Raw genomic sequence first — 23,526 nt, 5'->3', positions numbered from 1 at the left:
TGTCCACTCTCACCACTGTTGTTTAACACATTGCTGGAAGTCCTAACATCAGCAATCAGACAACAGAAGGAAATAAAAGGCATCAGATTTGGCAAAGAAGTCAAACTTTCACTTTTCGCAGGTGACATGATACTCTACATGGAAAACCCAATCGACTCCACCAGAAGCCTTCTAGAACTGATCAATGAATTCAGTAAAGTTGCAGGGTACAAAATCAATGTACAGAAATCAGTTGCATTCCTATACACCAAAAATGAAGCAGCGGAAAGAGAAATCAAGAAACTGATCCCATTCACGACTGCATGAAAAACCATCAAATACCTAGGAGTAAACCTAACCAAGGATGTAAAAGACCTATATGATGAAAACTATAGAAAACTTATGAAAGAGATTGAAGAAGACACCCAGTATTGAAAAACATTCCCTGTTCATGGATCGGAAGAATAAACATTGTGAAAATGTCTACTACCCAAAGCAATCTACACATTCAATGCAATCCCCATCAAAATTGCACCAACATTCTTCTCAAAGCTAGAACAAACTATCCTCAAATTCGTATGGAACCACAAATGACCTCGAATAGCCAAAGTCATATTAAAGAAGAAAACCAAAACAGGAGGCATCACAATCCCAACTTTAGCCTCTACTACAAAGCTGTCATCATGAAGACAGTTTGGCACAAAAACAGACACATAGACCAACGGAATAGAATAGAGAACCCAGAACTGGGCCCACAAATGTATGGCCAATTAATTTTTGACAAAGCAGGAGAGTATCCAATGGAAAAAAGACTGCCTCTTTAGCAGGTGGTGCTGGGAGAACTGGACAGCAACATGCAGAAGAATGAAACTAGACCACTTTCTTACACCATACACAAAAATTAACTCAAAACGGCTAAAGGACCTGAATGTGAGACAGGAAACCATCAAAACCCTCGAGGAGAAAGTAGGAAACAACCTCCTTGACCTCAACCGCAGCAATTTCCTACTCGATACAGCCCCAAAGGCAAGGGAAATGAAAGCAAAACTGAACTCTTGGGACCTCATCAAGATAAAAAGCGTCTGCACTGCAAAGAAAACAATCAAGAAAACTAATAGGCAACCGACAGAATGGGAAAAGATAGTTGCAAATGACATATCAGATAAAGGGCTAGTATCCAAAATCTACAAGGAACTCACCAATCTCCACACCCACAAAACAAATAACCCATGAAGAAATGGGCAGAAGACATAAACAGACACTTCAAAGAGGACATCCAGATGGCCTACAGGCACATGAAATGATGCTCAACATCACTCATCATCAGGGAAACACAAATCAAAACCACACTGAGATACTACCTCACGCCAGTCAGACTGGCTAAAATGAACAAATCAAGAGACTATAGATGCTGGCGAGGGTGTGGAGAGATGGGCACCCTCCTGCACTGTTGGTGAAAATGTAAACTTGTGCATCCACTCTGGAAAACAATGTGGAGGTTCCTCAAAAAAACTATCAGTAGAACTCCCCTGTGACCCAGCAATAATAGCACTGCTAGGGATTTACCCAAGGGATACAAAAGTGCTGATGCATAGGAGCACATGTACCCACAATGTTCATAGCAGCACTGTCAACAATAACCAAAACATGGGAGGAGCCTAAATGTCCATCACCTGATGAGTGGACAAAGAAGATATGGTATATATATGTTCCATGGAGTATTACATGGCAATGAGAAAGAATGAAATATGGCCATTTGTAGGAAAGTGGATGGACCTTGAGGGTATCATGCTAAGCGAAATAAGTCACGCAGAGAAGGACAGATACCATATGTTTGCATTCATAGGTCTAACAGGAGAACAGGGGAAACCTAATGGAGGTCCAGGCGGAGGGGAAGAGGGAAAGAGAGTTGGGGAGAGAGGGATGCAAAACATGAGAGACTACTGAATACTGAAAACGAACTGAGGGTTGAAGTGGGGAGGGAGGAAAAGAGGTGGTGGTGATGAAGGAGGGCACTAGTGGGGAAGAGCACTGGGTGTTGTATGGAAACCAACTTTACAATAAACTACTTTAAAAAAGTTTTTTTTAATAAGTAAACGAAAATAAAGTAGAAAAATTGCTGATTAATTCAAAAGAAAGCAAACAAGGGAAAGAAGACAAATAGACAAATACTAAGGGAACAGAAAATATTAAAACTGTTGACTGAACTGTAAAATTGTACATATATATTTATATATATATATATACAATTATATTCATAAGTAAACTACACTAATTAAAAGACATGCCTTAAATGTAAGCATGTTTGGGATAAAAAAATAAAAAGGTGAGGCACCTGAGTGGCTCAGTCAGTTAAGTTTCCAACTTTAGTTCAGGTCATGATTTCATGGTTCATGGGTTTGAGCCCTGCATCGGGCTCCCTGCTGTCTGCAGGATCTCGTCTCCCTCTCTGCCCTTCCCCCACTTTCCCTGTCTCTCAAGAACAAATGAATGAACAAATGAATGAAAAGAGATATACATGCAAAAACTAATCAAAAGAAAGTTGATACAGATACAGTAGCTCTTAAGGCAAAAAACATAACTAAAGATAAAGAGACAATGATAAATTGGTCAATCATAAAGGAAAATAGAACAATTCTATGTAAACACCTAAAATATATAATGCCTTAAAATATATAAAACTAACCACAAAAGAGAATTTACTATACAATCCCCAAAGCTCAGGAGAGTAGTTACCTTTTGAAGAGTGTATTTACTGACTTGAAGGAGACATAAGAGAGGCAACTGCGGTGCTACAAACATTCCATTTTTTGATCCAGGCAGTGATTTTAAAAATGTTTACATAAGTAAACTCGTAAGGTTGTTTACGATTTCTATTATCTTTTGGCATGTTTGTTATTCTTCCTCAAAACCAGACTCCATGGGGTGCCTGGGTGGCCCAGGTCATGATCTCATGGTTCGGGAGTTCCAGCCCCACATCGGGCTCTGTGCTGACAGCTCAGAGCCTGGAGCCTGCTTCAGATTCTGTGTCTCCCTCTCTTTCTCTCTGCCCCTCTCCCACTCATGCTGTCTCTATCTCTTAAATAAATAAACAAAAAAAATTTTTTTAACTACATAAAAGAAGGTGATTTAAAATATTCAAGACAGCTGTTATGCTTAATAGGAACAAGGGAAAAATACCGATATGGAACACCTGAAGCTTCTACAGTATTGGTAACACTGTTCTTTTATTAAGTAGGCTTCTTGCCCAGCACAGAACTCCAACACGGGGCTTGAACTCACCACCATGAGATCAAGACCTGAGCTGAGATCCAGAGTCAGACACTTAACCAACTGAACCACCCAGGTGCCCTGGAAACATTTTATTTCTTAAATTGAGTGGCTGAGTTATTGTATTAGATTACAATGGGGTGCTTGGGTGGCTCAGACAGTTAAGGATCCGACTCGAGTTCAGCACAGGTCAAAGTCTTACAGTTCATAAGATCAAGCCCCACACTGGGCCCTATACTGACAGTGCTAAGCCTGCTTGGGATTCTCTCTCTCCCTTTCTCTCTGCCCCTACCCTACATACGCACATGCTCTCTCTCTCTCTCTCAAAATAGGTATTTTTAAAAAATATATAGTTTATAACCTACACACATTTGTTACATATATGTTTTTGTATATAATACTTAAAAATTTTTGGAAAGAAAAATTCCTATATGACAACATGTCAGTAGCAGCTTGTCAGGGGAGACTGGAGGGTAGGTTATTTTTATTCTTTCTACTTTCTCATGTCTTCCAATTTATATAAAATCAGCCTATACTTTCTGACAGTTTTTTTAAAAAGTTACTAAAAAAGAAAACTCTACCCTAATTTTCTATTTCAGCTGCCTACAAAACATGTCATATAAAAGCATATTTTACATCCAAAAGTTAAAATTTTAAATAGACACATAATAGCTGATGGGTTACTTAAATGACTACAAAAGAGGCACAAAAATATTTTTCAGAATATTGGAAATGTTTTTTATCTTGATTGTATTGGTAGTAACACAGTTATATATATTTGTCAAACTTACTGGAAAGTTGAATGCATTTTATTAGATACAAGTTACAGCCCAATAAAGATTTTAAAAACTATTATTGCCCAGGTACATTAGAATTAGAAAAGAACATTTTACATACAGTACCTACAAATTCCACAGTTTTCACAATGATACTGCTTCTTGTCTTTGTCAAAGAGATGACATATACTGCAATAATATTCTCCAAACAATGTGCTACATTCTTCACAAGTCTGTTGGGCCTAAAACAGAGATGTGTAATTACAAATTGGACTAGATTTATCAAACATTTTGTATTATTATTTAAATATCCAGTTTATTATAATAAATGCAGATTTTTACAAGGGTTTAAACATTTAAATCAAAGATACTGCTTAGAATTAAAGAAGTCACTTGCAATACTCTTGATTAACTTTTTGTAGCAACCTGAACATTTTTTAAAAAGAAAATAGAACTGTGATACAAAATCTTACGTGCTGAATTTTTTCACAGTTTACGCACTGCACTTCCTTTACTTGAAAGCGATCCAGCTGGTGATCTTCATTGTTATCATGACACAACCGACAAGTATAAAGTTTGTCACAGCAAGGTGCCTAACGCCCAAGGGGGAAAAAGAGTTATTAGAAGAGAAAAACAAGTTTGCAATACAAAAAACATTTTTTCTTACTCCTCCCCCTCGAACAAGGTCAAAGAATACAACCAATGGATTAGTTTACAAACTAAACATAATTTTTCACTGCTTCTTAGCATATTTTAATTATTCCCTTCAACATCTATGTCTCTATCAAGTTGAACATAATTTGGTCCTTAAAGATAAAGGAATCATGAGAATGGAAATCCCTAGCTTGAAGAACTAATCTCAGAACACCCTACACTCATTCTCAGCCTAAACAGCAGGTAGACAACTCCTTCTTAGACATTTCCAGATAAATTCATCTACCTACTTCAACACTTAAACATTAAATATGATAAAGATTATATTTTAATTCACTTGTATTTATTAATCATCAACTATATGCTTGATATTTTAGAAGACCCAATAAATGTAAGAGATAGCCCTGTTTGCAAGAGTGGCAGACTATCAAAGTCTATTCTCTCCTTCCCAGACAAGACTACCCAGCTTCATTACAATTCCCAGCCTTCTTTGATTTCAGCTCTGGCCAGATGACTAAGTTCTTACCAAAAGAATACAGGCAGAAGAAATGAGTGCCACTCCTGGGCCTGAGTATTAAGAAACTGGGCATGCCTCTTCCTCCAGGCTCCATTTCTCCTTTCCATCAGATGAAACCTGGCCATAGCAGCAACCCAGCTTGATGACTGTATGCCCTAAAACAGGGCAAAATACAGCAGGGAAAACTTGTCCCTGAAGTGATCATGTGGAGCAATCTCATTACCAAACTGGATAATTCACCTTGAAATTGCTAGGTGGGAAGAAATAAACTCTATTCTTTAACCTACATTAGTGTTGGGCCTTTTTGTTACCCCAAACAAAAGGTTAGTAACTTACCTTTATCCTAACTAGTACAGTACATCAAAAAAAAGTTTCCAAGCCAGTAAGCTCACCCAATAACTTCCAGTATACTGTGACTTTCAGATCCACTCATTTCTGAAGATCTTACACCATGATTTACCACAATACAGTTCATTCCTTAAAGATTTTAACACTTAACTGGTACCCTTTCTCTCCCAACACTACTCTTGTCCTACATCTTAGTGATCTGCACATACACCATTATAATCCTTCCAATACTCTGAACTCTCAAATCCTTGACTTTCTTACTTCCAACAGCCTTGTCCTCCAACCCTCCTCATCTACATAGTCTCAAGGCCATATCACAGAATAGTGGTTCTCAAATATTTTGGTCTCAGGACCTCTTTACATTCTTAAAAATTACTGAGGATCAGGGAACCTGGGTGTCTCAGTCTGTTAAGCACCTGACTCTTGGTTTCAGCTCAGGTCATGATCTCACGGTTTTGTGAGTTCGAGCACCCTACCACTCCTGCTTCAGGTTGCTGACAGTGTGGGGATTCCTTGGGTTCTGTCTCCCTCCCTCTCTGCTACTCACCTACTCATGCTATCTCTGTCTCTCGAAATAAATTTTTTAAAAAATTACTGAAGATCTCAAAGACCTTTTGATTATGTGAATTATGGCCACTGACACCATATTATAAAACTGAAAGGTTAAAATATTTATTACCTCTTTTAAAATAGTAATGAATCCATTACATGTTAACATAAATAACATATTTCAATGAAGTAACTAGTTTCTCTCAAAATAGCTGGATTGTCATTTCTGCTTCTGTAGTCAATCAGTTTAGTTGAAGTATATGAAGAAACTTTGGCCTCCCACAGATAGCTAGCTGAAAAAGGGAGGAGTATTTTAACAGCCTTTGCAAGAATACTCGTCTCTGTTACTACACCAAAACTCAACAATTCATAAATGATTAGTTGTGACATGGACTCTGAAATTGTATCAGTGAACTTTTCTCCGTTACATCAAAATCCACTGATCTATCTTGCACTTTGAATAGATCTTTTACTTTTGCATTGTTATTTGGAAAATATCAGTTCACTGAGTTCTATAGCTCTTTCAAATGTTCACAAATTTTCCATGCAATATAAAAATACAATCATACTTGTTAATATCATTACCAATCTCACCAGAAAAGTCTTTAGGTACCAAGACACTTTCAAGCTTATAGCGCATAGTCCAAGTTTTCAAAAATTCTAATTTAGGGGGCACCTGGGTGGCTCAGTCAGTTAAGCATCCAACTTCAGCTCAGGTTATGATCTTGCGGTCCATTAGTATGAGCCCCAAATTGGGCTCTGTGCTGACAGCTCAAGAACCTGGAGCCTGCTTTGGATTCTGTGTCTCCCTTTCTCTCAGTCCCCCAACCCCACTCACACTCTGTGTGTGCCTCTCTCTCAAAAACAAACATTAAAAACATTTTTTTAATTCTAACGTTTAAGTGAGAGCTTGAATTTTATCACTATCAATGATTTTCCTGGTAATGACAGTTTCACTTCCCTCCTTTTCGAGAAAATGCTGACCAAACACTCAAATTTGAATAACCAGATTTCAATTAAGAAATGTTCCACCAGAAAGCTGCTAGTTCAGTTTGCAATCCAATTGCATAAGAACTTTCCTCACAATGACCATCTAATTTTAGTTTGCAGAAGTGCTTGATGAAAACATTCCATTTCATCAAACAGGTAAAAACATGCAAAAAGACATGTATTCGAGAGCTGAGATTTTATAGGATAATTTTATCTTAAGTGAAACTGGCTTTTTGCTTTTTTTAACTATTGGTGTAAAACACGTCAATGCCACTGCCTTCATTTTGCTAAGGTGCCAGCAATTTTAATCACCACTTTTGCACACACTGCAAAAGTATTAGAAAGAAGTTTTGACTTAAAAGGACCTCAGAATTCAAGGGGCGGGAGGTCCATTCACCACACTTTAAGAACCACTGCTCTAAACAACAACTGAATCTTGCTTGTTGTATCTTAACTTCAAGCATAAATTTCCTCATCACTACCTCCTTTCTTCCCAACTCACTTCAATTCTTCCCCAGCACATAAGTCTATTTCCTTCTCTCTCCCTCTACATACTCACCTAACCAAAACCCCTAGTCTGGTTAAATCCAATTCTCTCCTGTATAGGAACAGCTAGGAATAGCTGAAGAAAAAGGACCACTGGTCTCACTTCTAAGTCACAATCACTAATAAAACATGAGTTTTTACGATGTTTCCCAAGTCAGTTCCCTCATTCTTATATAACCTAGGACCTAAAATCTGGGTTCACATCTATTTCTTCACAGCTTTTCCTCCACCCTTGAACTCTGCTGATAACTTTGCGTATTTCACTATGAAAATAGAAATTTCAAAAGAAAACATCCTACCACACTCCATCAACCTACTCACAAATGTACCTAATACTCTGTCCTCTGTTCCATGTTTTTATCTAAGGCCAACTTCTCCAATTGGGCACTGGATCCCACCTTTTCTTTGACTACTCAAGGGTAGTAAGTGCTCCTATGGTTTTTTCTTTCCCTCCTACATCAAAAATGTTCTCACTTGGGGTGCCTGGGTGACTCTGTCAGTAAGTGTCCAACTTCGGCTCAGGTCATGATCTCAGGGTTGTGGGTTCAATTCCCGCATCAGGTTCTGGACTGACAGCTCAGAGCCTGGAGCTTGTTTCAGATTCTGTTCTCCCTCTCTCTCTGACCCTCTTGTTCACACTCTGTCTCTTTCTCTCTCAAAAATAAATAAAAATGTTCTCATTTTACTGGGTCATTTCCAAGAATACAAAAGCATGCTGCAATACCTCCCATTTTAAAGGGGGAAAAAAAATCTCATGATTCGATATCTCTCAGCAACCAGAGCCTCATTTTTTTTTTGCTCGCTTTACAGCAAAACTCCAAGAATTGTCTATACAGACTATTTCCAGTTTAACTTCCTCCCCCTCCCCCTCCCTCCCTCCCTCCCTCTCTCTCTCTCTCTCCCTCCCTCCCTCCCTCCCTCTCTCTCCCTCTCTCTCTCTCTCTCTCTCTCTCTCATCCACTCCAATCAGACTCTGTCCCAATCTTTGCACTGGAACTTCTCTTGCCAAGATCACCAGTGACCTCATCAAATTTAAAGGTCAATTTTCAGTTCTTATCTTACTCAAACAGTGGCATTTGATTTAGTTGATTACTTCCTCCTCAAAACTCTTCACTTGGCTTCTGGCATTGAAGGAAAGAGAGCAGGCAAAAAGTATTTGATACTCAGGGTCAAGTATCCAAATGCTATGAAACACAGACATATTTAGGTAGTTTCTTGGGGGAAAGGGCCAACGCGCTGAATTCAGTTCTAATCATCAAGTTTCAACGTATCAGTGGAAATGGAATCAGAAGGCCAACCTTCAAGCTGCTTACACAATCTTTGGTGAATGACTTTGAAAAAGCTTCATCCAGTTCTCTGGAGGAATTTCACCTGCCCTAAATGAAGGCTTTCAGTTGTCCCTACAGGCCTCATATTTTATGAAACAGTAACTGTATCACCCCCCCTTTTACAAATGGAGCACCTGCTCAAAAGCACTGATTTATCAAGGGGCAGCGCCATGACTTGTGGGTAGGGTTGTGGTACTCCAAAGCTCAAGCTTTCTAACTAAAATCTTTAAACTGCTTCTTGCAACAACAACAAAATCAGTAAACTTTAATTGAGTGAGCGCCAACTTAAAAAGTTCTAGATTGACCAGCAATGTTCCTCAAAGTACACAGCAAAAATAAGAATATATGTATAGTAGTAACTTTCCTACACATAATCTCCTATTTAGCGGCAATTTCATGGCTGTCTTCCTATGTCACAAAAGCATTTTCTCCTTGGCAGGCTCAGGCACACTGATTGACTCTAAAATGATGCTCGCAAGCCGTAAAACTTAGTTACTACAGGAGCCCAAATCGTATTCCGATTCTCCACTTCCATTATTTTATCACACACCTGAAAGTCATCCTGGGGAAAAGCCAGCCCAGGCCCGACGCTGCCTCAGTCTACTTCCAGTAGCAAAAGATCAAATAACCCCATTGACAGAGTGACTAAAGTGCAAGCCTAGGCTCTTCCCATGCAAAAAGGGCGTTGCTTCCAAAGTAAAACAAGAGGAAAGGTGCGGCCTGTGGTTGCCCTGCCAAAACGTTCTCTACAACGAGAACCCAGTTCGGGGTGGATAAAGTATCCCAACAGCTTAGCCTCTAACTTAAGCCCAAGCCTAACCGCCTGGCCCACTCCGCCCCCGCCCGACCCGGCGGCAAATTGTAAGGGAAGAGGCCATTTAAGTCGTCACCTTCAGGAGGCATCTTCGGTCATAGTGCTCGCAGCCCCGCCGCCCCTGGTTTCGGCCGCGGGCGCCATCTTCCCGCGCCGAGGCCGCCATCTCCTACACCTCCCGGCAAACGCCACGGACCCTTCGCCCAGGATGAAAACCACGCCCAGAGAAGAAGCCTCGCTAGCGCACCCCCTCTCGGCCCGCAGGAGCCAGTCGAACTGATATGGCGGCTCAGCACGTGATCCGGGGCAGCCGGACTTCCGGTTCCCTGGGCGACGGAGCGGAAGTGAAAGGAAACGCAATCCCTGTCGTCGATGTAAGTCGCTGGCTTCGCTGCTAACGGTAATAATTCTTAGGTTGCCTCTTCTTTCCACCTCCCCCCACCCCCATCGCTATTCGCCCACACCCTGGGCGTGGTTCGGGGCGAGGTGGACCGCAGCGGCGCGGAGACGCCCGGTGGTCCCTAAAGAAGGGACTCTCTCCGGCCGCTTCGGCACCGATGACAGGGCGGCCCCTCCCTCTCTCCTTGCGACGGCCTAGAGCCTCGAGAAAGGGGCGGGGCTCCTCCTGGCCTCTGGGCTCAGAGCGGGTACTGGCGCGCCGGGCTTCTACGGCTCCTGAGCTCGCGGACGCTGCCATCTGCTGCTGCTTTTAGTCGCTCTTCATTCCTCTAAAGTATGCATTGACATTTCTTGTGTGCCAGTCACCCCTTAGCATGGGGACAAAAAGTGAGAAAAAGTACACGCCCCACCATGCCCTCTTGGAACTCACAGACTGGTAAAGGAGAAAGACATTGATAACAGAATCACTGACATAAATTAGGATTACAGCTTTGAGAAGTTCTGGGAAGAAGTGTGTGTTCCATAAGAGATAATGCTCGCGGGGATCTGATTCAATCTGGGTGCCAAGGAAGGTTTCCCTGGTAAAGCGAAAAAGATGAGTAGGAGTTCCTGTGCAAAGGCCTTGTGGCATGGTGCCTGTAAGAAGGCGGAAGGGAAATGTACAAACCTGCAACACTGAGACGCTTCAGAGTGCGTAGTGAAATATGATTTGCCTTCTAAACGAGGCGAGCCCCTGGAAGATAATTTAGAGCTGCTAGTGTTGGAAGAAAATATTTGCCTTTGGCTTTCTAGCATGATTTCACATTACCCAAAACATGCTGGGAAAAGTAAACATGTTCCCTTTAGCTTTGAAGTTGCTAACTCTTTCCGTTTTAATTTTCTTTCAGTTCTGTTATGAGTTGCTAAAATCATGGTGAAATGTTGCTCGGCCATTGGATGTGCTTCCCGCTGTTTGCCAAATTCCAAGTTAAAAGGACTGACGTTTCACGTGTAAGATTTTTGCCATAGTTGAGCCAAGTACTCACAACCTTTATAAAAAGCCAAAGACAGTTCTACTTAAATCTTCAGTTTTGAACTTTAGTTCCCAATCTTTTTGAAATAAATAGCTTTAGGTAAATTTGAAGTGATACATTTATGTTTTTATAACTTAGTTTAAAGGTTTAAGATAAGCTGTCAAGGTGTCAGAGGCTAGTAAACAAAAATATCAAGCTTATTTTGGTAATATTGTTACTTTGCATTTTAACAAACCTTAAAAGAAATTCAGTTTTGTTTATATGGAGTTTACAATCTGAAGAAAGGATCTTTGTCCGAATATGTTCTGTCCTTCCTAATTAGAAATAGATCAAACTTATGTTTAGAGGAAAAAGTATCAATTACAAGTTCAGACCAAGGGTTCTGTAATGATATTACAGGTAAATCAAGTTGGTCTTAATTTGAATAATTATTCATTTGCTAAAAGTTTATTTTGCTACTTTTGTGCCAGGCACTGTGCTATGTGCTAGAGAAAGATCTGCTAAGTGCTTTGCTAGGTGTGAGGAAATAAAAAATGAGTATGTATACCCCACCTTATTCCAAAAAAAGATTTGAATCAATTTGGAAAATTAGAAAAGATATGGTAATTGGTTTCCAGATCTCTCAAAATAGTTCTTATCTCTAGAACCCCAAACTGTGCAGCTGTTCTCTGCTTTCATTCACTAAACACTCGTAGACCTGATGTGTGGTGGATGCTGTATAAGGCAACTTCCGGTTGCTGACAGAAGAATGAAAGTACGCGGTACTCTGCTTATCTGGGATAGATGCTGGATATCGCTCCACCAAGGAAAAGTCCCAAGTGACATTATCATATATAGATGAAGAAAAAACCCCAGTTGTGGATCTTAATGTAAGCTTGAAGTATCCATTGAAACTTTTCTTTATGATATGAGGAAAATTGAAATGAGGGCCGTATGTCTGCAACATGATTGGTAGGTAGAAAGATCTATTAAAATTGAAAGTTCTGGGAGCCTGATTCATGATGGCTTCCTGAAAAGCCCATTTCCCAAGAATAATAACACTTATTGGTAAACCAATTTAGTCACAACCTTAGTTCAAGTATATATCAATAGTGCTTTATTTTTTAATGCTTTTTGTATGTTTTTCCTAGATTCCCCACAGATGAAAACATCAAAAGAAAATGGGTGTTAGCCATGAAAAGACTTGACGTGAATGCTGCAGGCATCTGGGAGCCTAAAAAAGGAGACGTGCTGTGTTCAAGGCACTTTAAGAAGACTGATTTTGACAGAAGTGCTCCAAATATTAAACTGAAACCTGGAGTCATACCTTCTATCTTTGACCCCCCATCTCACTTACAGGTTTGTTCATGAGACACTGTCATTCTTATGGTACTGTTGAAGAACCGTCACCATTCAGGCTAACGTTTTTATTATTTGTTTATTCATTTGAAGTCCATTTTTTGGGTTTTTAACTTTGTAAGCTACTGCTTCAGGTTTTATAATACGTTGTAGGAGTATTTTACCAGTAGCCACGCAGAAATATTTGTATGTTACTAAGATTTGGTGAAGGGGACTGACTGTAGGAGTTGACATAACTCAGAATTTATGTCTAAAAAAGGAGGAAAATAAGAGGCTTGAACTGAAGTTCCAGATTGCCAGTCCTCTCCACACTGGAGCAAAAATCAAGAGCAGAGCCACTAACTGTACCAAAGTATACTTTTAGAGCCACATATATTCAAGCTTAAAGCCTAGGTAGAACTAAAAGGAAGAAAATGAGAATGGGAGAATGAAAAGGAGAGAAGAGGTAAGAAAAAGAAAAAAAGATTGTGTAAGTAAAGTCTAGTTGAATTTTATGGTTTTTTTCTCAGTGATATTAGTGCCACGGGTTGACTACCTCACCGTCAGGATCTCCCTTGAGTTAATATATGGCAAAGTGTTTCTGGACACCATAGAGTAACTGATTCCAGTGTAGAAAATTCAGAGAGAGCCTATCAGTTCCCAAAACAATAGTGATCAGCCTCCATTGAAAGATACCTCGTTCCTGACAGCTGTTAACAAGGGAAGTACAGATGGTCCTTGACTTGTGATTTTTCAACTTTATGACAATGCGAAAGAAATATGCATTCAATAGAAACCATACTTGAATTTTTAATTTTCATCTTATCCTGAGCTAGTGATATGCAATGCAGTGCACATGGGAATAGGCAATACCCTACTCTCATGAGGCTGGGCAGTGGGAGTAAGCTGTAGCCACGTGGTCATGAGGATAAACAACCGATATACCAACAACCATTCTGTACCCACACCACCAGCCTGTTTCTCTGTTTCAGAACAGTCTTCAATAAATTATAAGAGTTATCAACACTTCTTTATAAAAATAGGCCTTGCGTTAGGTGATATCGCCCAACTATAAGCCAATGTAAGTGTTCTGAGTATGTTTAAGGTAGGGTAGGCTAAACTACTACGTTCAGTAGATTGGGTGTATCAAATGCCTTTTCAACTTAGAATATTCTCAATTTATATAACCCTATTATAAGTCAAGGAAGATCTGTAATCCAGAAGTGTACATGCTTCTAGATGGTCTTGGTCACTCTCTTCTGTTGTTCATATTCCAGTGCCTGAGTGATCAAGTAGAGAGTGCCTCACTCTCTCCCATATTAATAAACTTATAATATCTTGTACAATTTATTAATAAAGGATTTCTTTCCTTATAGCAAGGTCTCATCCAGCATTAATGTTGAGAACCTTAAGAAGTGTTGGCATAATAAAATCAAACCATAAGTTACTAACTTTTAAAAACTATATCCTATAACACAAGAAAATTTTCATTATAGGAAATTAGATGAACAAGCAAAAAGAAAATAAGAGTTATCAATAATCAGCTAACCCAGAGATAATACTTTTAACACTTCAATGTGTATCTTTCCAGTCATTTGTATATATATGTTTGTTAATATAGTCATCTATATTTATATTCTTACAAAACTTTAATTATACTGTACATTTGATCCTTGAACAGAATTTGAATGCATGGATACACTTATACACAGATTTTTTTTCAGTAAATATACAGTACAGTACTGTAAACATATTTTCTCTTCCTTAGGATTTTAGTAACATTTTCTCTAGTTTATTGTAAGAACATAGTATAGAATAAATATACCAAAATACGTATTAATCAGTTGTGTTATCAGTAAGGCTTCCAGTCAACAAACACTAGGCTATTAACAGTTAAGTTTTAGGGAAGTAACAAGTTATATAGGAATTTTCAACTGTGCAGGGAGGTTGGTGCCCCTAACCCTGCATTGTTCAGGGATCAATTATATATTCTTTTCTTAATTTGTTTCCGTCTCATTCCCTTCCTCCCTCCCCTTCCGCTTCATCTCAACTTTTATATAGTGTTTATTATGTGCCAGTCACGATTCTAGGCACTTTGGATATAAACTCATTTAGTCCTCATAATGCTCATGTGAAAGAAATACTATTATTATTCTCATTTTACTACTTGAGGAAACCTAGGTCCAGAGAGCTGAAATATCTTTCTAAGTGTCACCTAGCTATTTAATGGCAGAGACTGGATTTGAACCCAGGCATTTTGGCTTCAGAGTCCACTGTTTTTTGGTTTTGTTTTGTTTTTTTAGAGAGAGAGTGCCTGAGCAGGGGGAGGGACAGTGGGAAAGAGAGAAAAAAATCTTAAGTAGTTTCTGTGCCCAGCACAGAGCCTGACATAGGGCCTGATCCCGTGACTATAAGAGATTATGACCTGAACCAAAATCAAGAGCCAGACTCTTAACTGACTGAGCCACTCAGGTGCCCCTAGAGTCCACTGTTAACTACTGTTTTCCATGATGCTGAATATTTTTCTACAACAATGGCTTTCAAACTTTAGTCTACATAAGAATTATCCAGGGAGCTTGGTTAAAATGGAGAATCCTGTGGCCCAGAGAATTTGACTCACAGAGTTTGTGCTGGAGTCCAGAAACCTGCACTTTTTTTAAGTTTATTTATTTTGAGAGAGAGAGAAAAAAAAAAAAGCATAAATGGGGAAAGGGCAGAGGGAGAGGGAGAGAGAGAGAGAATCCCAAGCAGGCTCCACACAGTCAGTATGGAACCTGATGTAGGGCTCAAACTCACTAACCACACAATTATGACCTGAGTCAAAATCAAGGGTCAGACACTTAAAAACCTGAGCCACCAAGGTGACCCAAGAAGGATGCACTTTTGAACAGGCACCCCACACAATTGTGTTGCAAATCTGTGGATCATATTTTTAAGAGACCTATGTAGAATATCCATTTTTAAACTAAATTTACTGAAATATAACATACATACAGAAAAGTGCACACATGAGAAGTGTACTGAGCAATAAATTGTCATAAAATGAATACACTCATGTAACTCCCTTCATACCAAGATACAAAATATTATCAGCACCCTAGAAGCCTCTTCATGCTCTTTGGCTGTCACTACACCCCCAGAGGTAACTACTATCCTAACTTCTATCACCACGTGTTATATAAATGAACTCAGACAGTATGTACTCTGACTTTTTTAGCTCAACATTTTGTTTGATTCATCCATGGTTTATGTGATAGTCATCCATTCATTTTCTTTGCAATAGAGTATTGTTTAAATAAACTTTCACCATTCTACTATTGATAAACATTTATGCTGTTTTCACTTTGGGGCTATTATCAATGGTACCATTCTGAATATTTTTGTCCATGTCTTTGGTGCACGAAAGGTTCACATTTCTGCAGAGTATATGTACAATTCTCATAGAAGTGGAACTGCTGGGTCCTAGGGATGTGTGTGTTCAGCTTGAGCTGATATTGCTGTAGTTTTCCAAAGTGGTTTTGCCAATTTGTAGTCTCACCATCTGCATGGAAGTGTTCCTCTGGTTCTATATCCTTGTCAGTACCTGATGCTGTTGGTTTTAGGGAACATTTTTAGTTACCAGGTAGAATTGATCTTATGTATGACCAGTGGTTTATGTAACCCAATCATGATATAAACAGGTTATAACCTTCTACCATTTTAAACAACACTATGGTGAACATGGTTCTAGCCAAATCTTTATATATATCCTTATTTCCTCAAACTAAATTCCTGGAAATAAAATTGTTAGATCAAAGATTATACACATTTTTGAAGCCTTTGCTTTTGAATCAGATCGCCAAAGGCCCACCAGAAAACTGTTACCAATCTTCTCCCCAGTAGCTATGCATGAAAGTGTCCGTCCACCCTATTCCTCCAGGTAAGTTGTGTTTTTAACCTTTGTTAAAATTGACAGGCAAAAATGGCATTTTATTGGTTTTTTTTAATATTGATGAGTTTCCACATCTTTTCATATGTTTGCTGGACATTTGTATCTTTTGTGAGTCACTTATTTGGATCCTCTGCTATTTTCATCTTTTTTAAACTATATGTAAAAACACTGTACATTGAAGTTATGCCTTGTTTAACTGCCATCTATGTTGCAGTTATTTTTTAATTTATTTTTTAATACTTATTTATTTTTGAGAGAGAGAGACAGAGTGCAAGCAGGGAAGGAGCAGAGAGAGAGGGAGACACAGAATCTGAAACAGGCTACAGGCTCTGAGCTGTCAGCATAGAGCCCGACGCAGAGTTCAGACTCCTAAAACCACAAGATCATGCCTGAGCTGAAGTCACTCAGCCGACTGAGCCCCCCAGACCCCCCATGTGTTGCAGTTACTTTTTGTCATTTGTTTTTAGTGCTAATTATCATATCAGTTTGGTATTTTTTGTTTTGTCTTATTTGAAGTTCAGACTTTTTTAAGTAGTTCTATATTTTTTATTGAGTTATTTGACTTTAGCCTTTTCCACCTTAAGATTATATAAATATTTCCTAATTTTTTCTAGTTCCTAAGAGTTTTCATTGTACATAAATTCCCAGTACTAGAATTTCATCATTTATTATATATAAAGGATGTAACTATTTTTCCTAATTCATTTTTACGTGATTTACATCCTTTCTCCACTAATTTAGAATGCCATTTTTTTATCCTAATGCCCTTTAAAAAATTTTTTTAACATTTATTTATTTTTTGAGATACAGAGAGAGGCAGATCATGAGCAGGGGAGGGGCAGAGAGAGAAGGACACACAGAATCAGAAGCAGGCTCCAGGCTCTGAGCCATCAGCAAAGAGCCCGACGTGGGGCTCAAACCCACAAACTGTAAGATCATGACCTGAGCCAAAGTCAGACACTCAACGACCCAGGCACGCCCCCCCCCCCCCAATGGCTTTTATACACCTGACCTATTTCTGGATTTTTCTGTCTCATCTTAGGAGAGAGGCACACTATTTTAACTGTTACTACTGGGTAATACATCTTTAATAAGTGATAGAACATAGTCTTTTCTCAATAGCACTTTTTTTTATTTTTAGAAAAATTGGTGTTTCTAGATGAACTTTAGAGTTCTTTTTCAGGAAGCTCCTTTAATCTCAGAGGAATTTAAAATTTACTGAGTTTTTAAAGCAATTTCATGAAAAGAAATATTAATTCCACTACACAAAGTAAAGAAGGAATAAAAATGTAAGAAAAGACAGAAGTATCTACAATGATTTTTATTAACTCTTCTTAACAGGGGAAAAAAGAAAAACTTCATTGTAGAAAAAACTTCACCCTCAAAACCCTTCCAGTCACAAATCACAATCACCAGCTTGTTGGTGCTTCCTCATGTCCTGAAGAATTCCAATCTCAGTTCACTTTTGTAAGTAAAATTACTTACTGAACTAATGTCGATATTTTTAAGATAATATGTCATCTCCATTAGGATTAAACTAGAGGTTTAGGTGTTTGAGGGTTTTTTTAAGTTTATTTTGAGAGAACTTACACATGTGTGTACCTGCACATGCATGAACAGGGGAGGGGCAGAGAGAGAGGGAGAGAGAGATTCCCAAGCAGATGCTGTGCTGTCAGTGTGGAGCTGGAGGTGGGGCTTAGTCCCATGAACCATGAGATCATGACCTAACCTTAACCAACTCTGTGTGTGTGTGTGTGTGTGTGTAATGCCCAAAAATAGTACTGCTTCCCAGGGCCATTATAATTCTTACATATGCAATAATAATCTACGGTAGTTAATCCTTTGGTTACATATTTAGTTCAAAAAGTGCTTTCATATAGCTATTTTTACCAAAAAATGCAATAATCCCTTTAAGTACTATATTTTCTACATAGAAATATCTAATAAAAAATATAGTTACGTCTTTAGGTTTTCTTAAAGAGCAGTCATACAGGGTTTTCAAGCTTGCATTATTCATTCATCTCATTGCGTATTCATGTTAGAGCCACACCTAGACTCCAGGTCTGTTTTACTTTCTTGATTACCATAGCTTTATATAGTATTTGAAATCGGGCAGTGATTGTCTTCCTAACTAACTTTGTTAGTTTTCAAAGTTGTTTTGAATATTTTAGATCTTTTGCATTTTCACATGAATTTTAGAATCATTTTGTAACAATTTCTACAAAAATGCCTGGGAATTTTAACTAGGGTTGTGTTGAATATACAGATTCATTTGGGAAGAATTGACATCTTAATGAAACTGTTTTAAGTCTTTGAACCTGTGAGCTCATTATATCTCCACATTTATTTAGGTCTTTAACTTCTCAACAGTGTTTTGTAGTTTTCACTGTACAGGTCTCTCATTTTGTGAGATTTATCACTAAGTATTGTATGTGTTTGGATGATATTACAAATGGTATTGTTTGGTTTGGTTTTACTGATAGTATAAGGAAGTTGATTTTGTATGCTGATCTTGAGTTTGGCAAACTTATAAACTTACATAGTAATTATAAAAGCTTTTTTGTAGAGACTATTCGAGTTTCTACATAATTGTGTTGTCTATCATTAAAGATGGTTTTAATTTTTCTCTCCAATATGCATGCCTCGTTTCTTTCTTGCAGTATTTATTGGACTGCTTTGAACCTCCAGGGCTTTGCTCAGTAGAACACTGAGAGCTGATCTCCATGCTTTGCTCCTGATTTTAGGAGGATGGCATTCAGTCTTTCACCACTGAATACGATGTTAACTGTAGGTTGTTCAGAAATGCTTTTGTCAGGTTGAGGAAGTGCCTTTCTGTTCCGACTTTGCTGAGAGTTTTTATCAGAAATGAATGTTAGTTTTGTCAAACGTTTTTTCTGTATCTATTGAGGTTTTCTATGGTTTTTCTTTTATAGTTTGGTAGTATGATTAGTTATGTCTATTGATGTTTGAACATTAAACCAGCCTCAGAATAAACTCGATTTCTTCATGGTGTGTTATCCTCTCATATATTGTTGAATTGGATTTATTAAAATTTTATTTCAACTCTTTCCTTGTATGTTCAGTAGGGATATTGGCCTGTGGTTTTCTTTCCTTGTAATGTTTTTGTCCGGCTTTTAGAATCAGAATAATGCTGACCTCAGTGAATAAGTTGGAAATTACTGCCTCCTTTTTTGATTTTCTGAAAGAGTTTGTATAGATTTGGCATTATTTGTTCCATAAGTATTTGGTATAATACTCCAGTTAAAGTGTCAGGACCTATGATTTTTTGGGGTAAGGTTTTTTTGGTAGCTTGTATCTTCCAAGGGATTTGTCCCATTTTATCTCAGTTGCCAAGTTTATTAGTTTACAATTGTTCATAATGTTTGCTTCCTGTGCTTTTAATATATGTAGAATTTGTAGTGATGTCATCTCTCCCATTTCTGCTATTGCCAAATTATTTTTGTTCTTCTTTATTGATGATCAGTCTGCCTAGAGATATGTCAATGTTATTGATTTTGTCAAAGAACTAGCTTCCATTGATATTCTCACTTTTTTTGTTTTTGTACTTTAATGATTTCCACTCATTCATTCTGGTCATCTTTATTATTTTCTTTTTTCTACTTATTTCAGTAAAATTTGCTCATCTTATTCTAGTTTCTTAAAATGAAAGTTAAGGTCACTGACTTGAGACATTCCTTTATAATAAAGGCATTTAGTGGCATTAATTTCTCCCTAGCAACACTCCATAAATTGTTTTCATTTTCATTTAGTTCAGAAAACTTTCAAATTCCACTTCTGTTTGTTCTTTGACCCTTGAGTTATTTAGAAGTGTGTGTGTGCTATGTAGTTTCCAAATATTGGGAAATTTTCCATATGTCTTTCTATTAATTTCTAATTTAATTCTGTGGTGGTCAGAGAATATACATTGTATGGCTTGAAATTGTTTGAAATGCTTTTAAATTTCTTGAGACTTACAGTCTATAATATAGCCTATCTTGGTAAATGTTCTGTGTGCATTTGCAAAGAATGTGCGTCCTACTAATGGTACCTCGAATGTTTTAGAAATGTCAAAATTGTTGTTCAGGTTTTTGTCCTTACTAAACTTCTGTCTACTTGTCCTGTTATTGAGAGAAGATTTTAATTTTCTGGCATAACTATGTATTTGTCAGATTCTCCTTGGAGTTGTCAGTTTTTACTCATTACATTTTGCAGCAGTGTTATTGGGTGCTAAATATCTAGGATTGTTATGTCTTGTTAATTTAACCCCTTTATTATTAGGAAATGACCTTCTTTATCCCTGGTAATGAAATCTATTTTGTCTGATAGTAGTATACCCACTCTAGTTTTTTTTTTCATTAGTGTTATGTTATAGATGGTCCCCAAATTAGGATTATTCAGCTCATGATTTTTCAGCTTTACAATGGTGCAAAATCAATAAGGCATTCAGTAGAAACCATATTTTAAGTTTCTAATTTTTATCTTTTTCTGGACCAGCGATATATGTACTACTGTACTGTTTTACGATGCTGGGCAGCGGCAGCAGCCACAGCTCCCGGTCAGCCGCGCGGTCACAAAGGCGAACAACCACCCAGCTATGCCCACACAGCTATTTATTTTTCACTTCCAACATCATATTCAATAAATTACATGAGGTATTCAACACTGTATTATAAAATAGGCCTTGTGAGACCCATCATAACTAGAGGAAGATTGGTATCTTCTTCTACTCTTTTACTTTAAACCTATTTGGGACTTTTTGAAGTACATGTTTTTTAGGCAGCTTATACTTTTGAGTCCTGATTTTTTTTTTTATCTAACCTGGTAATTTCAGCCTTTTAATTGGGTTATTTAGACCATTTGCACTTAATGTATTAATATTGTTTAGTTTCCTGCATGTTCCATTTGTTCTTTGTTTTTTAACAATAAATTATCTATTTTTGACAATTATTAATTAAAGAGATATAAATAATAAAAATACTGTACACATTACCTGTGTAGTGGCCATTGCCCGGGCTTTTCATTCCTTTGTATAAGTCTGTATTTCCATCTAGCATCATTCTGTCTGAAGGATTTTAACATTTCTTATAATGCAGCTTTGCTGGAGATGAATTCTTTCAGCTTTCATATATTTCTGAAAAGTTATTATTTAGTCTTCATTTTTGAAAGATTTTTTCATTAGATATCACTAGATTGAAAGTTTTAGAGATTTTTTATTTGTGTTTAGTTCTTCAGAGATGTTGCTTCACTGTATTCTCATAGTCATTGTTTCTAATGGAAACTCTGCCATCTCTATCCTCTGTACATTCTGTATCTGCTAACATTTCGTTTTTTCTTTGCTCTTAAGAACTTTTCTTTCCCAGTCATTTGAATAATTCGATTATGATGTATATAGTTTCGTTTTCTTCATATTTCTTGTGCTTGGCATTTTTTAGCTGCTTTATCAGTGGATTTATAGTTTTCATCAAATTCAGAAAAATTTTGGTCATGAAGTCTTCAGATATTTCATTCTACCTCAGTGTTTTTTTCCATTCCTTCAGGGATTCTGATTACATGTATATTAGGCTATCTGAGTCATGCTACCGCTCACTGATGCTCTGCTAATTTTATGGGTTTTTTTCTGGGTTTGTCCTTCAAAATTCCCTTTTCTCTCTGAAGTCTATTCTAGATGGTTCATATTGCTGTATCTTCACTTTTACTAATACACTATCAATTCCCCCCAACTTATTTTTCACCTCACACATTACAAATTTTATCTCTAGGTGTCCTTTTTGATTCTTTTTATATCTTCTGTATCTCTATCTAACTTTGAACATATAGAATACTTTTTAATAGCCTTCTTAATTCCTTTATCTGGTAAGTCCAACTTTCGTGTCAATTCTTGGTTATTTTTCATGGACTCATTTATGGTTCTGTTGTCCTAGTTCTTTACATGCCTGGTAAACACCGTGTGCCACACATTGTGGATTTTACTTTGCTGGATGCTAGATATTTTTGTGGCCTGTGTTTCTGAGCTTTGTTCTGGGATACCACAAAATTATTTGGAAACAGTTTGATCCTTTCAGGTTTTGTTTATTAGGCAGGACTAGAAGAATGTTCAGTTTAGGGCTATTTGTTCTACATTGCTGAGGCAAGACCCTTTTGTATGCTCTACTCAATGCCCCGTGAATCTTGAAATCGTCTCATCTGGCAGGGGTGGGAATAGTGTCCATGCCCTCTGAGCACAGGGTACTGGTCTTTTCTGGTCATTCTTTCCTCAGCCTCGAGCAGTTTCTACCCGCAGGCACTGGATACCGGAAGGGGAGCCGCTAAGGACCTTCAGAGTTCTCTCTTGGTCTTCCTGGATGCCTCACGCAGTCTTCTCAATCTGCCAAGCGCCGCCTGGGTTTCCCCTCCATGTACTGAGGCAGGCCCACTCTCCCAAGACAGTAAGCCGGGGCAGTCGGTCATAGGGCTCACCTCTTAGTCTGCGTCTCTCCAGGATTGCTGCCTTCCTTACCTGATCTCTGTTATCTTCATAATGCTTTTTATGTCTTTTGGCCCTATGTTGGCTTTTTTAGATAGGAATCAAGCCAATCTCTGTCATCTTGGCTAGAAGCAAAGTTCTGTTTACTAATTTTAATAATGAGTAACAGCTTTTCAAAATTATTTTATAGTGCCTTTTTAAGGTCTGTCAGTGTTACTTTCCCTATTTTCAGTTGAAAAAAAATGTACCCAGTAAACTTAAGCATAACCATAATAAACATTGAGAGAGCTTAAATTCTGTCTCTACTCATAGGTCTAAGAGGAGAAACCTAACAGAGGACCAGGGGGAGGGGAAGGGGGAAAGAGAGTTGGGGAGAGAGAGGGACGCAAAACATGAGAGACTATTGAATACTGAAAACAAACTGAGGGCTTAAGGGGGATAGGTAGGGAGAAGCGGGGTGGTGGTGATGGAGGAGGGCACTTGTGGGGAAGAGCACTGGGTGTTGTATGGAAACCAATTTGACAATAAGCTATTAAAAAAAATTCTGATGGCCTACAGACACATAAAACGATGCTCAACATCACTCATCATCAGGGAAACACAAATCAAAACCACACTGAGATACCACCTCA

At 38.1% G+C, this 23,526-nt stretch overlaps 2 protein-coding genes across 6 annotated transcripts in view; one reads left to right on the top strand and one right to left on the bottom strand.

Moving 5' to 3' along the window:
* The window catches only part of RCHY1 (ring finger and CHY zinc finger domain containing 1), a 38,988-nt gene extending 28,647 nt beyond the window's left edge, over window positions 1–10,341 (bottom strand). Inside the window, exons 1-3 of one of the 3 annotated variants that reach the window (XM_029944869.1) lie at window positions 9,848–10,341; window positions 4,499–4,618; window positions 4,152–4,267 (exon numbers count right to left, since the gene is read on the bottom strand). In XM_029944869.1, the coding sequence (XP_029800729.1) occupies window positions 4,152–4,267; window positions 4,499–4,618; window positions 9,848–9,937 (326 nt within the window). In that variant the 5' untranslated portion in view covers window positions 9,938–10,341. Of the gene's footprint in view, window positions 1–4,151; window positions 4,268–4,498; window positions 4,619–9,847 lie in introns of those variants that run through there. The other 2 variants (XM_029944866.1, XM_029944875.1) reach the window with 2 other exon arrangements.
* The window catches only part of THAP6 (THAP domain containing 6), a 17,208-nt gene continuing 3,521 nt past the window's right edge, over window positions 9,840–23,526 (top strand). The window contains exons 1-5 of one of the 3 annotated variants that reach the window (XM_029944859.1): window positions 9,840–10,145; window positions 11,058–11,160; window positions 12,314–12,521; window positions 17,773–17,898; window positions 22,689–22,856. In XM_029944859.1, the coding sequence (XP_029800719.1) occupies window positions 11,081–11,160; window positions 12,314–12,521; window positions 17,773–17,898; window positions 22,689–22,856 (582 nt within the window). In that variant the 5' untranslated portion in view covers window positions 9,840–10,145; window positions 11,058–11,080. Of the gene's footprint in view, window positions 10,172–11,057; window positions 11,161–12,313; window positions 12,522–17,772; window positions 17,899–22,688; window positions 22,857–23,526 lie in introns of all 3 variants that reach the window. The other 2 variants (XM_029944858.1, XM_029944861.1) reach the window with 2 other exon arrangements.

Source organism: Suricata suricatta, chromosome 1, assembly GCF_006229205.1.
Source record: "Suricata suricatta isolate VVHF042 chromosome 1, meerkat_22Aug2017_6uvM2_HiC, whole genome shotgun sequence".
Classification (NCBI taxonomy): domain Eukaryota; kingdom Metazoa; phylum Chordata; class Mammalia; order Carnivora; family Herpestidae; genus Suricata; species Suricata suricatta.
Note: the sequence above shows the minus strand (reverse complement) of the source record. Positions and strands in the feature narration are given on the sequence as shown.